The sequence below is a fragment of the Chanodichthys erythropterus genome, chromosome 15 (assembly GCF_024489055.1).
Source record: "Chanodichthys erythropterus isolate Z2021 chromosome 15, ASM2448905v1, whole genome shotgun sequence".
In the NCBI taxonomy this organism is placed as follows: domain Eukaryota; kingdom Metazoa; phylum Chordata; class Actinopteri; order Cypriniformes; family Xenocyprididae; genus Chanodichthys; species Chanodichthys erythropterus.
In genome coordinates, this window is record NC_090235.1 from 6,633,594 (window position 1) to 6,647,746 (window position 14,153).

The 14,153-nt window shown below is 38.1% G+C and overlaps 1 protein-coding gene across 3 annotated transcripts; it reads right to left on the bottom strand.

Moving 5' to 3' along the window:
• Positions 1-1,403: 1,403 nt before the first annotated feature.
• On the bottom strand, positions 1,404-13,926 carry brd2a (bromodomain containing 2a). Of its 3 annotated transcripts, none has more exons than XM_067412138.1 (12): positions 13,297-13,926; positions 8,576-8,870; positions 8,291-8,428; positions 7,978-8,122; positions 6,853-7,052; positions 6,249-6,713; positions 6,032-6,160; positions 5,564-5,797; positions 5,166-5,428; positions 4,749-5,074; positions 3,101-3,229; positions 1,404-3,003 (listed from the first exon to the last, which is right to left on the bottom strand). In XM_067412138.1, exons 2-12 carry the CDS (start codon positions 8,846-8,848, stop codon positions 2,873-2,875), a joined length of 2,433 nt encoding a protein of 810 aa, XP_067268239.1. In that variant the 5' UTR covers positions 8,849-8,870; positions 13,297-13,926; the 3' UTR covers positions 1,404-2,872. The 3 variants fall into 3 exon arrangements, with proteins under 3 accessions (XP_067268239.1, XP_067268237.1, XP_067268238.1); XM_067412136.1 differs by having other exon boundaries at positions 11,779-13,926; XM_067412137.1 differs by having other exon boundaries at positions 5,576-5,797; positions 11,779-13,925.
• Between the last annotated feature and the right edge of the window lie 227 nt (positions 13,927-14,153).

Consider the following 14,153-nt stretch of genomic DNA (forward strand, 5'->3'; position numbering starts at 1 on the left):
CCGAGTCTGAGTGTCCTCATCTCAGTGTTCTTCAGTGCAGAAGCAGTGCTGTTCGTGGAGAGTGTTTGAATAATGAAAGCATTCATACGCTTCACTGACCATGGATACTTCCTCATAATTTAGTATCAATTACCCATAGGATCAGGAACAGTGCACAAGGCCTGTAAAAACACTTTTTTGTCTTTATCCAAAAACATTTCAGTGTACAGGAAAGCTAAAGATCTTCTAAAATATTATGTTTACACTATTATCATCTACAAAATATTAAGGGGAATTCAGGTTAAATCAAGTACATTACAAAACAACTAATATCTGTTCGACGACCCAATAAGCTGTCAAATCCCATCCATACACTCATGTTGACTGTTCCTAAACTTACCTCAGCACACTACAGGAATGTTACACCGCCACATTCGGGGCTTGTGCTGCTAACTGAGCGTCTGATGTTAATGCTAACAGGTATTATTAAACTTAAAAAGAGACATTCGACGAACAAAAACAACTACTGCCACCTTCTGATGTGGTTCAGGATAGTATCCTGATGAATGCAATGCATTTTTACAGATTAATGTAAAAAATAACTTTTATAATTAATTTATATGATATACCCCCGATTTCACAGACAAGGCTTAAGTTAGTCCTAGACTGAAGTTAGACTGAAATGCATGTTTGAGCTGTTTTAACTTAAAGTAACGTACTGACAGATCTTAAAATATGTCTCTGCCACTGTTTTGACTCAAGATACACACCAGTAATGTTTATTTCTAGTGAACGTTTATAAAAGCTACTTAAATATCCTAATTTAACTAAGGTCTAATCCTGGCTTAGGCTAAGCCCTGTTTGTGAAACCGGGCCATATAGTTTAATGGCGCTTAGGTTATATATAAATAAATAAAGTTATTTTAGTATCATTTAAAAACTATTATCATTTTGTTAATATTTTCAACTAGTTTTTATTATAATAGCCATTTTAATGTTCATGTTTTGGTCATTTGTTTTGTTTCACGGACAAGGCTAGTCCCAGACTAAAATGCATGTTTGAGCTGTTTTAATTGAAAGAAACTTGCTGACAATATGTCAGTGCCATTGTTTTGTCTCAAGATGCACACCAGTAATGTTTTTTGCTAAAGAACATTTTAAAAGCTACTTAAATGTCCTAATCCTGGCTTAATCTAAGCCCTGTCTGTGAAACCGGGCAAAGTTAGATGAGAAATGTCATTTTGGCAACTAGCTGAATGAAATATGTTTAAGTTTCTTTATATTTTATTAAGTAACTTTGTTTTTAAATGGTTTTAGTTAACTATAATATCCCTGGATGCAATACATATTCCATTTAAGTTCATATAGAAATATATGAAATAATATGGTCCTGAAGAAACACTCAGCCACAAGATTTTGTTTTAAGAACATCTCACCCTCTTTATTAATGTGACATTTTTCAGATGAGAACTACGGTCGCATGAAGCATCTGTGGAGATGATGCTTATAGCGTGAGGTTTCATTTCGTTATGTTTTGTTGTTTTCTTAAAAAAACAGAATGAGCTGTGGAAAAAACCAGCCACAATACTAAACAGAAGAGCTGAAGACAGGAGTAAACAAAGAAAAAAAAAGAAAAACATAACACAGGAAACAGAAATCAGGTCATAATGACAGATGCAAGCTGCGAGGTCATGAAACTTACATATGTACAAATTTTGGAAGAAAAAATACAAATTTTAAATTGTTTTGTTGTTGTGTAACTGCATGTGTTATGATATTGAAACTATATTTTCAAGCATTTCATTTCTGAATATGAGGGTCATTTTGATTTTAAAAAAAAAATCATAAATTGTGCATTAATTCTCTGGGCAAATAATAATAAACACACTAAAACTGAACAAACAAAACCAGACTAAAACTCAAAAACCAAGATTTACAAAACAGTATTCATATCAACACCTTATTAAGCAGCTTCTGATAGTGCATCTAAGACTCTGTTCTGCTATTGAAATCCTGACCGAAACCACACGAACGGAAAAATAATTTAAGCATCCAGAAAAACAAATGCTCATGTAGCCCAGCTGAATTCTAAGAGCACGATTCTGTATGTTTAATGCAGATTTGAACCCATTCATTTGACCATGGGGAATAAAGCAGGCTGGATGGAGAGGTGATCAGATTCAAGTTTTAAGACGCCACTAAAGCCAACATGTTATTTCATGTTCTCCTAACTTCAAGATGTACAGATGCCATTTGAATAGGTGGAGCTTTGTTTTTTTTTTCATTCAAATGCACAACCAAGCGGCCACACATCCACGTATGTGCAAAGTGTGTAAATTACTCGGAGTGGGCAGGAAAACCACTGGATTCAATGGCACACATACACATCACGCACTCGCTCATGCAAACAAAAGTGACAGTATTTTCCACTCCAAGCCTTTTGTTTTCTTTAGGACAAACAACTAATAGGTCAAACGAAAAGAGGGAGAGAAAAAAAAAAAAAAAGCAACACAAAAGATTCACAAAAGAAAAAGTCAGATTTTTGTTTTCTTCCCTACCAGGGAATTGCTTAAAATTCTTCTTTATAAAAGAAAAATAGATATTTATATATCTTTGTACATATATATACACAAGGTAAAGAAGGATGGCCTAACGGAAATGAGTCCCAAATTAGACAAGGATGCCCCGGTCTGCTTTTCCATCACTTCCTTCTTCGTCCAACATTTCCAGAATTCTCTTTGACCCCACACTGCTTCTATACATCTAAAGAGAAAGCCTGCTTTTCCTTATTCATATTTCTCTCTGTTTTACTAGTTGTTGTTTAGAGCAGGAGCTCTTTTCTATTCTAGGATGGAGTGCGTGTTTTAATTATTGTCTGTTTCTTTTGATTGGTTCAGCCTGAGTCTGAGTCACTGGTGTCAGAGGATGAGGAAGAGGATGACGATGAGGAGGAGTCTGAGCTGGAACTGCTGGCGCTGAGACGAGACGCCATGGCATGGGGTTCCACCGCAGTGGGCTTCTCCACTAAAAGAACAAGAGAGAGATGTTCATTTAATCTGATTAATTAATAATTTGATTAACCTGATTCTGATTGAATCTGTGAACACCTCAGAGTCCCTACCTTTGGTTTTCTGTGGTTTCTTGCCGGAGTTGAGCTGGCCGCTGACGTCCTGCAGTCTTCTCTCCAGCTCTCTCTTCTTCTCCAGAGCCAACTCCTCACGAGATTTACCCGCAGCACCTTTGACTGCCACTGGAAAACACAAAACACACATTTGGTCAAATTTCCCATGCAACTTCTGAAGTATTTATGTCAAGTAACTTTTATTTATATAGCACTTCATACAATACAAATTTGTTTACAGTGATTAACAATGATCAATGATGTAAACAGAAGCAGCTCTAGAAAGTCAACAGTGTCATTATTCAGTTGAAATTAGTTCAGTGTTGATTTAGTTTAGTTCAATAACTGTGTAACTAAAGATCATCAATTATGGAATGAGAAAACAGTGATGTCCTCATCATCCAGCTCAGGTCAGTTCTCATCTGATAGTGTAAGTGCAATCAAATCAACAATATTGTCGAATATTAAGTAATTTATAGTGTTTTATCTAGAAATAATCAGTCATGGGTGTCTCTACCTGTACCAGGGACTTAAATGTTAAATCAAAGATACAATGAATGTAAATAAGAGTAGGGGGAAAAAAAAAACTTCAAACATTTCCAGTATTCAGGTGGATATTTATAAAGTCATACACCAAGGTGTATCATCTAAACCACTAATTTGGCTTTTTGAGAGAATCAGTATCAGATCGATATCAGATTTTATTTTGAATAAAAGCATCTGCCAAATGCATAAATTCCCCAATTCTGTCTCATTCATGTCTCATTTGCTACCATTTAGTTATATAAAATAAAAATTACAAAATAAAACATAAAAAGGCTGCATATATTCCTATCTAGAGAGCAGAGCCAATATAATATATACACACTACAGATTGGGGTCAGTAATACTTTGTTTTTTTGAACAGTTAATAATTAATACTCCATAAGGACACATTAAATTTTTCAAAAGTTACAGTAAAGACATTTATAATAGTCTTAAAATTAAGAGATATTTATAAGATTTCTTTTTCAAATAAATGCTGTTCTTTTGAATTTTCTATTTAAAGCACCCTGAAAAAAAAATGAATCCGTATCCACAAAATAAACTAAGCAGCCCAACTATTTTCAACATTGATAATAATAAATGTTTCTTGAGCAGCAAATTAAAATGATTTCTGAAGGATCATGTGATACTGAAGACTGGAGTAATGATGCTGAAAATTCAGCTTTGCATCACAGAAATAAATTACATCTTAAAATATATTCAAATAAAAAAAAAAGTATATTTCACAATACTGTTTTTACTGTATTTTGATCAAATAAATGTATTTTTCGTTTCTTTTGTTTCATCTTTCCATGTAATTATTCAACACTGTACCTATGTTGACACACGAGTCACATGGGAGATGACTCAACATTAGTGGAGGAATGAAAGAACTGCATTGTGTTTGTTCACAGAAGGGTAAAGAGCATATGACTGTCGACCTGAGGAGCGTGCTGAAACCAGGAAAGGTGGGGCTACACAAAGCATTATGGGTTAAAGTCTAGCTTCAGATTCCCATTAGCCGCCCAAGAACAAACATTCTTTTTTTAAGAGGAAGCTTGTATCTTTTTTTTATAAATCAGCTACACTATATAAATCTTATTTAAATGAAATGTGCTCTTACCATAAGGTTTCCGTGGTTTCTTTCGTAAACACATCATGACGTATCGCTCTAGTTCCCGCAGTGTGGACGGTTTGAGCGTCTCAAAGTCGATCTCGATCTCCTCTGGGTTGGTGTCGCGCAGCGAGGGCTCTCGTGATTGGATGATGTGGACCACGCGGCCCAGTTTCTCGCCCGGCAGCCTGTTGATGTCCAGGCTGAGCTGCCGCTTCTCATCGTAGCTCATGGGGCTGGTCTCCTCCTCTTCCTCCGAGTCATAGTGTGGCGTAAGACCACCGTGGCTCATGGGTAGGGGGTTAAACGACGCAGCTTGAGATTTCTTTGAGGATCTAAGGGAAACATGACAAGGAATAAGATTTGTTTATTTTTGTTGATGATTTATGAATTAGCTACTGTGTAAATCAGTAAATGGAGACATACTTGCTCTTGTTGCTCTTCTTACTGGAGCCCTTCTTGCCCTGAGTGGAAGTCGCTGCTTTGCTGTTGCTCCTGCTCTTTGGCGTCTTGGAGAGTTTTGGCGTTTTCGGCGGCCGAATGACAACCTCATCCTCCATCATGCTCCTGCTCCTCTTGTGTTTTTCCGGCTTCTTCTTTTTCTTCTTGTCTTTCTTTTCTTTCTTCTTCTTGGGCTTGACGATGGGCGTAGAAGACAGCGCAGCCAGCTGCTCGTGCACCGCCCTCAACTGCAGACAAGCGAGTCAATGAGTGTCACTGTGTTTCTAAACCCACGGCCACTGCAGCTCTCAGTAAACGTACAAATACGTCAAATCTGACAGTGCCGGTTTTAGCGAACTTTGTTGGAAAAGTTCAGTCGCTACCTGTGTACACACCTGTTCCTGAAGCTGGGCCAGGCGATGCGCTCTCTCCTCCTCACTGTCGGAGCTCGGGCTGCTCTCGCTCTCACTCTCGCTGCTCACGTCACTCTCTGACGACGAGGAGGAAGAGGAGGAGGAAGAGGAGGAGTGACCGCCCAGGCCGCCGCCCAGGGACGCAGGTGGGAGGGACTCCAGAGGTTCGTCAGGCATCTTGGCAAAGCGGAACTCAAAGACATCCTGAAATAGAGAAATGAAACCTTTAATATCCAACTTTTGACATGCTTACTTTTGGTATAAACGGAAGAAAAAGTAGGGCGGCATGATTAATCTCACTTGAATCGTGATCACAATTTCGCCCCCTATTCACTACCATTATAAAGCTTGGTAGAGACAGAATATTTTTAAATATATTTCCGATTGTGTTCGTCTTAAAGAAGATAGACATATATCATGATCGTGAAGTGTCCATACCTGTAATTTTCGGGCCATGGACACCACATCGTGATCTGGAGGATTGTACTTGTAACAGTTTGAAAACATTAGCCTGATGTCAGCAGCAAACTGCAATGCATCCCGGTACTCCCGATGATCCATTTTCCTCTGCAAGATCGAGAAATACATGAAGATCTGATTGAGCACATGGTGGCATTTTTAAATGGTTATGTATCTAAAACTCTTCAACGCGCACCTTTATAGTGCTTAGATCCATGGGACACTTGATAATATCGTGATAGTCGTGCAGTCCCAGTAAGGAAACATCCACCGGCTTGTAGAAGGGCCAGGCGTAGGCTGTGTGCTTCTTCGACAGCAGCTCCTTGAGAATCGTGCTGCAGTATCGTAGCTGCTGGCTCAGCCTCCCACGCCGCACTGGCTGATGTTGGTTCTGGGAGTCGGGCAAGTCTTTCCGTGGTGGCTTGATGGGCCTGCCACTGCCACCTCGTCTCGCTGGAACTTTGTCTCCAACCAGGCCTCCACCAAGACCTAGGTTCAGGCCAAGGGACAGGCTCTGTTTGGGGTCTGCACTATAAGCAGAGATGGTGAGTGGAGAGTCACCGCCGCCCAAGCTGAGACCCATGCCACCTACACCCATAGTGAGAGGCATGCCCGTGGTGGTGGGGGTGGTCGTGTCTGCCTTACGCTTGACGCCCTTTTTCTATTGAAAATATAGAGAAAGAAAAATTAGCTAAATTGCATCTAAAATGCAAAAAAGCATTTAAATTAGCTTATGCTGCATCTGAAAACTATAAATACTTTTTTTCTTTTTTTTTTCTTTTTTTAATAAGAGGTCTTACCTTTGCAGTAGGTTGGGTAGGTGGCAGGCCCAGCAGCGCAGGGGTGCTATGTGAAGTGGGAGGCAAAGTCTTGGTTATAAGCATCTGCGGTGGGGTGGACAGGACCGAGTCTGGGGTGTCTGGAGTGGGAGGGGAGTAGGCCGACTGGGATACAGAAGATATAGCAGGGACCTGATGAGCTGTTGTGAATCCACCTGAAACTAAAAGTGAGACAGAAAAAAGAAATGCATAAGCACAAAAGCAGACAAAGAGCCAATAAACAGAAGCACCAATTGAATTTCACACAAATCGACTGTAATTAATCAATAAGGATTTTTAAAAATAATTTAATAAGAGCAGTTTCTAGTAGATGAAATATTGTAGAAATGAGTATCACTAGAAACACACACCAATATATAAAATCTATTGTATAGTATTTATTTAATTATTAGTGGCTAGCATTACATTATATGATATAATGGGTTTATGTGAAGATTGTTTTAAGTTTACTTAAATTAAAAGTAATTTTTAAAGCCTAATAAACATTGAAATTGATAGCTGTAATGTTAAAAAAAAATCTATAATGTAAAAAAAAATTAAATTCGTAGAGACGCAAGAACCAGTATTAGTATCAGTGATTAAACAAATATTTAAAATATACCGTTAAGTTGTTTCTACATTAATTTGGAGAGTAACGGTTAAATTATCACAATATAAAATATTAAAACCTCCAATGTTTTAATCACGATTAATTACAGAAAAAAAAGTGTGATTTAGTTTTTTTTTTTTTTTTAAATCGATTGACAGCACTATTAATATATATATATATATATATATATATATATATATATATATATATATATATATATATATATATATATATATATATATATATACACACACACACTTTAAATTTAGCAATTTTTATATAATAATATGTACTTTTTATTAATATTAAAAAATATGATTATAAAAAAATATAATAATATATAAAGTATTATAAAAGTATATATTTTTAGTAATATATAATTTTATATTTTAAATATTTATGCATAAATATCCAGGTAAATATAAAGATTTGACCATGAAATCCTGTCAACACAGTTTAATCAGGGTCATCTATTTTTTCCCCCACCCTGTTCTTACTTGATTTGTGGCCTTTTTTAAGTTTGCCCGGTTTGCCCCTAGGGACAGGTGCGGGAATCTCTTCTTCCTCTTGGGGCATCTGTGCAACCTTCTGCAGGAAAGCCTTCTCCAGAGACTGGGCCATCAGGACAATGTCATCTGTTGGCTATAATAAACAGACGACTATTAGATCACATGGCAGTCTCTAGACAATTCTACTGATGCATGTAATTGCACCATAACAGGCTGGGTTGAAGACCTGAGCCACTTAATGGAACAAAATAACTGAAAAAACAAGGCTGAGCACTAATAGAAGGCTGACTGACTGACTGACCTTGTTGTAGATGTAGCAGTTGGTGAACATGGTGTTGAAATCCTGCATGCACTCGCTGGCACTGCGGTAATAATTGTTCTCCAGTCTTTTCTTGATGGTCCCCATGTCCATGGGCTGCTTAATGATGTTATAATAATCCTGCGTGAGAGAAGAGATGAGCAAACTCTTGTGTTTAGACTCATTACTTCTGGTATAGCATGCCATCATGTTAAATATTTAATAACAAGTCTTATGGTCTGAGAAACATCCCCCAATCAGTCCAATCTGGAACGAGAACAAACTTACAGGGAGGTTGAGCTTGGCAGCATCCACCGGCTCATGGAAAGGCCAGGCGAAGTGATGCCTCCACAGCGTCTTCTGTAAAGCCTTCTGGAGGAACTGCAGTTGGTTGGTCATGCGGCCCTGTCGAGTGGGGTCCCGTACAGGGGGTTGAGGGGGTCCGGATTGGGGAACCTGGGGCAGAGCAGGTCCTTCAAAACCTTCGTACAGCAGCGACGGCTTGCGGATGCGCTTGCCGGGTCCGGAGATGGTCTGCTCCATCATCGTGAGCCCCTGCATGCCGTCGCCCCCGCCCAAAGAGCTGTGGAGAACAGGGAGATGAGGGGGTCATGTAGAGAAGAGCCAGATGAGAACATTTTGTCTTGGTTTCACAGACAGGGCTTAGATTAAGCCCAAAGTAGGCCTTGGTTAAATTAGGGCATTTAAGGAACTTTTATAAACATGCTTTAGAAAAAAAAAAAAAAAAAAAAAAAAAAAAAATTACTGATGTGCATCTTGAGACAAAAAAAAAAAGGCACTGAGTGCAAGTTGCTTTCAGTTAAAAGCTCAAACATGCTTTTTAGGATTAGCCTTGTCTGTGAAACCGGGCAATATAGTATCAAATATTGGATTATAGTTTCATACCCAGACAAATTATAACTGTAGAGACAGAACGACGAACAACTTTGTGATTTAATGAAATGAAACATGACGCGTCAACATAATCACAGTACACTTGTCATGACTCAAACTCTAATTGTCCGTTTCGCTTATGGGTACCGAGCATGAAAACACAACTGCCCCTCCAGCAGTTTATCTGTCCAGTCATGTGCGAGTTATGCTACGACTCATTCCGAAACCATAAGCCAGAGTCCAACTGGAAACTGGGGGCGTGACCTTAAATAGACTTAACCCAGATCGGGTCGTTTGTGTTCATCTGAGGAATTAGCCAATGAGTGTGCAGCTTTCAAAACAAACATTTTGAAGCACAAATCAATTATTCACGTTGGCCTTATATTACTAATGATTCACCCTAAACAAATGTTTTATTATTAAAAAGCAAGTAATTATAACAACTCTGCTTCGTCAAAGAGAGAGTGGAAAATCAGCCTACGTCTGTATTAACACATTTAAACTTGATTTTATGTATATTTAATACCTCAGACATCATTATGGACTTTATAATTATAACACGGTTCTATAAATTTATGCTGTCATTAAAATTGAGTTTTTAGAAAAACAAACAAGTATGACTTATGAGCCCATATATACAGGAATATAATCCTAAAGGGCATTTAACTGCCTTTAAGCCCACAAATTGCTTATGTTAAACTGCACTATCCTCACTAATTTTATAAAATAAAATATATGGGCTTTATATAACCTGAGTTTAAATAATCTAATTTCCTCCACGAGACTTACCTTCTGAGGCCTGTTAAACGCTTTAAAATGATCAAGTTGACAGCACCCAATACTTGCATCACAAGTTTTTACATGTGCACCCTCTTGAGATTCATTTATTGGGACTGCTCAGATGATGCAATATTTGTAAAAAAATCACGTAACGACTGCAATGTTAATATATGAAACAAAACTACAGACTACAAAACAGTTTAGATGGGTGTTTACTCTTTCTGCAGAACGATGCTCTCAATGCCTTCCAGTCAGGTTCTGTAAGTGAAGGTTTGTATACTTGCCCCAGTATAGACTGAGTGTAATTTAACAAACTTAGGGAAACAGAAAGCAGACTGGCTGCTTCTAAAGAAATAACTTTGGATATATGCATCACATAATTCAATACATTTACAACTTTATAAATATTTAGTCAAACTGATAAAACATATTAAACAACTTAAAGTTGGATAATTTAAGGTTTGAATGTACAATATAAACACTGCTATACAATGATACAAAAATCACAAACAGTTGACATTGAAAACGTTTTATTTTCAGTCCAAGTAAAATGTTGGATTACAAACAATGTTTGGAAAAACAAAAACAAATAATACGTCTAATTATTATTAATTGTTATTATCAGTCAAATGTACTGCATGCTGGTTGGGAGGGGGCAGGCGGCGGGCTTCATGCGGCTCGTTTAAATACTCGCGTTGCTAAGCAACCAAAAGCGAAACAACTCCACAAATTATTCAGTGCTGTGCCATTAGATTTCACAAATCAATGACACCAGCCACCAAAATAAGCCGAGAGGGGATCAAACAGGCACAGAGCCGCGGCCCTCCGCGCGTGTTAAATGTTGACAAAAGTCCACGTGGTGTGAGGCGGAAACGCAACTTAAGATGAGTTTCAGAATGACTAAACCGTGAAAAAAAAGAAAGAAAGAAAAATGGTTAACATAGGATCCTCAAAGTAAGCTTCAAATAATGAGGCAAAACAACTTACAAACACCCGATAAATAAATATTCGTTTTCCGAATCAAGGCGTCGCTTGTGACCTAAATCTCTAACGTTACATGATACAGAAATATGAATATATACCCCACTGAAACACATTATCGATCATAACATGCCTTTCTATTACGCCAGACAGTATTGTATGCAATCTACCGATCAAATTCACCACCACATGGTCACTGTAACACACTCGCGGAAGAAATGATCCATGAAACATGCTAGATTTAGTAAACCTAAAATTCAGCACACAGTTCCGAGTCTAAATAATCACCCAAAACAAATGTATAACATTTTAGTAGCGTGTCCGCAACCTGTATGACCAATAAAAAGACGTTAGCTGGTAACGTTAGCTGCTAGCATTAGCTTACCCTGCTAATTTCACGTTCGCATCCTACCACTGCATGTTTAACGACATACAATCATTTATGCAATTCAAACAATCTCAGATTTAAAAAGCGGTTGTATCACTGAATCTTGACAGTCTGAACACCGACAAATGTGTCGATAAACAAACTGCCGTCTCAGGGAACGAAAGCGCGCCTGCGCACTAAAGGCGGGCAGCTGCTCGTTAAAATCAGACTTTAAAACTTGAAGACTAGTGGCGAAGAGACGTTGTAAAAATAATAGTCGTTTCAACACCACTGCCATTAGAAAGTGAGTCAATGCAGGCTTATTATTCCAGTTTTTCACTTGAAGTTATTGCGACAGGACGAAAGTGATTAAAATAAATTAATTCCGAAAGATGCCGAATTATGACAATATTCCAAACAACATTTTCGTTCACAGAACAAGTGCAATGTCATTTACTCCAACCGGTACCTGTCAAAGGGCGGGCTAATGGCCGTCTCCATCGGGATGGATCCGGATTCTGTTTTTAAACCGGTTTCGTTCGAGTATCCGAGTTTCGCGGCCTTGTTTTTCTGACTTCCTCTATCCTCCAGCTCAGCGCTACAATGAAATGGCGAAGTTGAGGCTCCGCCCGACTTTTTATAAACCCATCGACGGCTCCATTGGCTGATGTCACGCCATTCGTACACACCTACGCGCATTCTATTGGCCATTCGATCTGTCCGTCAAATAGGCCACGCCCGCACATCCCCCGGAGCACGATTTGTGGGTTTAAACCATATTATTTCGCAAAAACACTCTCGTCTAGGCAACACCGCCACTATAACCAACATACAGTGAAACATTTTCGCGAATAGTTTACAACACTGATGGCTGCACTAACATTTCCAGAAATATTGCGTTTCTCAAGAGTTGAGTGTTACGTCAAAAGACTTCGCTGATTGGTTCCCCAAAACTAAGGCGCGTTCACCCAGGGCAGCTTGGAAACACGCCATTGGCTCACCCGATTAGTCACGCGTAACAGACAAATGCGGCACACACACGTAAAGATCACCTCGCCTTTCAGTCTGTTCCTGATCTACTGCCTATGAGAAGAGGAAAACCCCCAAAAATACCTAAACTCAAAAGTCTAAAGCAACCACGTGATACGTTCCTAAAATTAAGCAGGGGGAAAAAAAAAACCACACGCCTAAAACCCAAACACAATATTGTATAACAATGTTTTATAATCGTCCCATTAACGCAATGTAAAAAAACTAACACACTAAAGCTGACAAAAGGCGATGTCCTCCTCTGTGTCGATTCAACATGGCCTACAAGGAGTGTCCTCCATGAAATGACGCAGCAACTTTAGTCCTTCCAACGACGACACGCAGTGGTTAAACTCGATTAAATGACCAAAAATATAAGTAAAACACACTAAAATAGCCAGAAATAACTTAAATATTAGAATTACGTCGAAAATTTACACAAATAGCCTATAAAAAGAACTAATGCGTTTAGGCCGACGTCGAGCTCTAAACCTACCACAGCCAAAATCATCTATAAAACTTAAAATACGTTTGATTACCTAGCTGTTTTGATCAAAATCCATCGTTGTTTAACAGTATTGTCGGCTGTTTTAAAATCATCCGAGTAAACTACACTTTAACAACATTCATTTAAAGATTCTCTTTCCAGAAGCCATTAACAATTGTTAGACGCATAAGACTAAATGACCTGGTACAACAGAGTATTTTAAAACGATCCTCAAATTAAAACGGTTAAGTTAAGGAGAACAGATTTTTAGAAAAATATACTGCCGCCCATCCCCCACTACCAAGGTTACAGATTTGAAACAATGTCATAGATAGTGGGAAACAAAAATACAACACTAAACCGGTCAAATTATAAGTCATCTATAAATTATTTAAATTAAAACGCTTAATTTAAATTATTAATGTTTTACAACAGATTTTTTAAATAAATCTAAATCTCTTTAACATATACCTCTATCCAGATTAAGTGAATTGAAAATAAAAAGGAAAAACAAAATATGTCGAATTCCTCATTGTTGGTAAAAAATCCTGATTTTCTTCTTGTCTTCAGCCACGTTTCTTTATTCAACACATTTCCCTCAAACATGTCCGACTTCTTCTTCCCCATTCATTGGATCGAAGTGGGGGCAGGGAGAGTCATGTGATCACCCACACAACTGATCGCGTGGCTTAAACTGGTTTTAAGCGGGAATTCCATAAAACACGTCTTCGTTTTTAAATACACAGCACACAGAGAGCATTCCCTAGCAATTAAATACTTGATCTTTAAAAATCCATTAAAGTAAACGCGTAATTAGTCAGCTACGATGATAAATCCAGAACAAAGAAGATATTGCTATCGTTGCTGCGCCATGATTGGACGGAGCAGATCACGTGTCGGGCAAACCATCGCGCCATCGCAAAAATTAAACCACCTTATTTTTCACCGAGATTATCTTCTTGGAAAATGTAATCCGATTCCTTTAGATTCGTTCCAAATGCTCTGAATACTAGAGTTAACTTAGGTAAACGCAGAGCAAAAAGTTTATTAGGAGCACGAGAAATCCATGTAATCAATAGCTTTCATCTCCCTTGAATGTAATCCTCTCTGCGCATGTGCAGTTTCATCTGACTCCCTTCCCCCCGAAACCTGCTAAAATTGGAAACTTGTTCTGTGACTAATTATTTTGACTGATTACGAAATATAGCTACATTGAAACTGAAATAAGTTTGTAGACACATATTAAGTGCATCCTTATAAGGTTTTAACAAAGGTGAACACTGAAAAAAAATATTTAAATCTAGAAAGCAGGTGATAATGCATTGTTC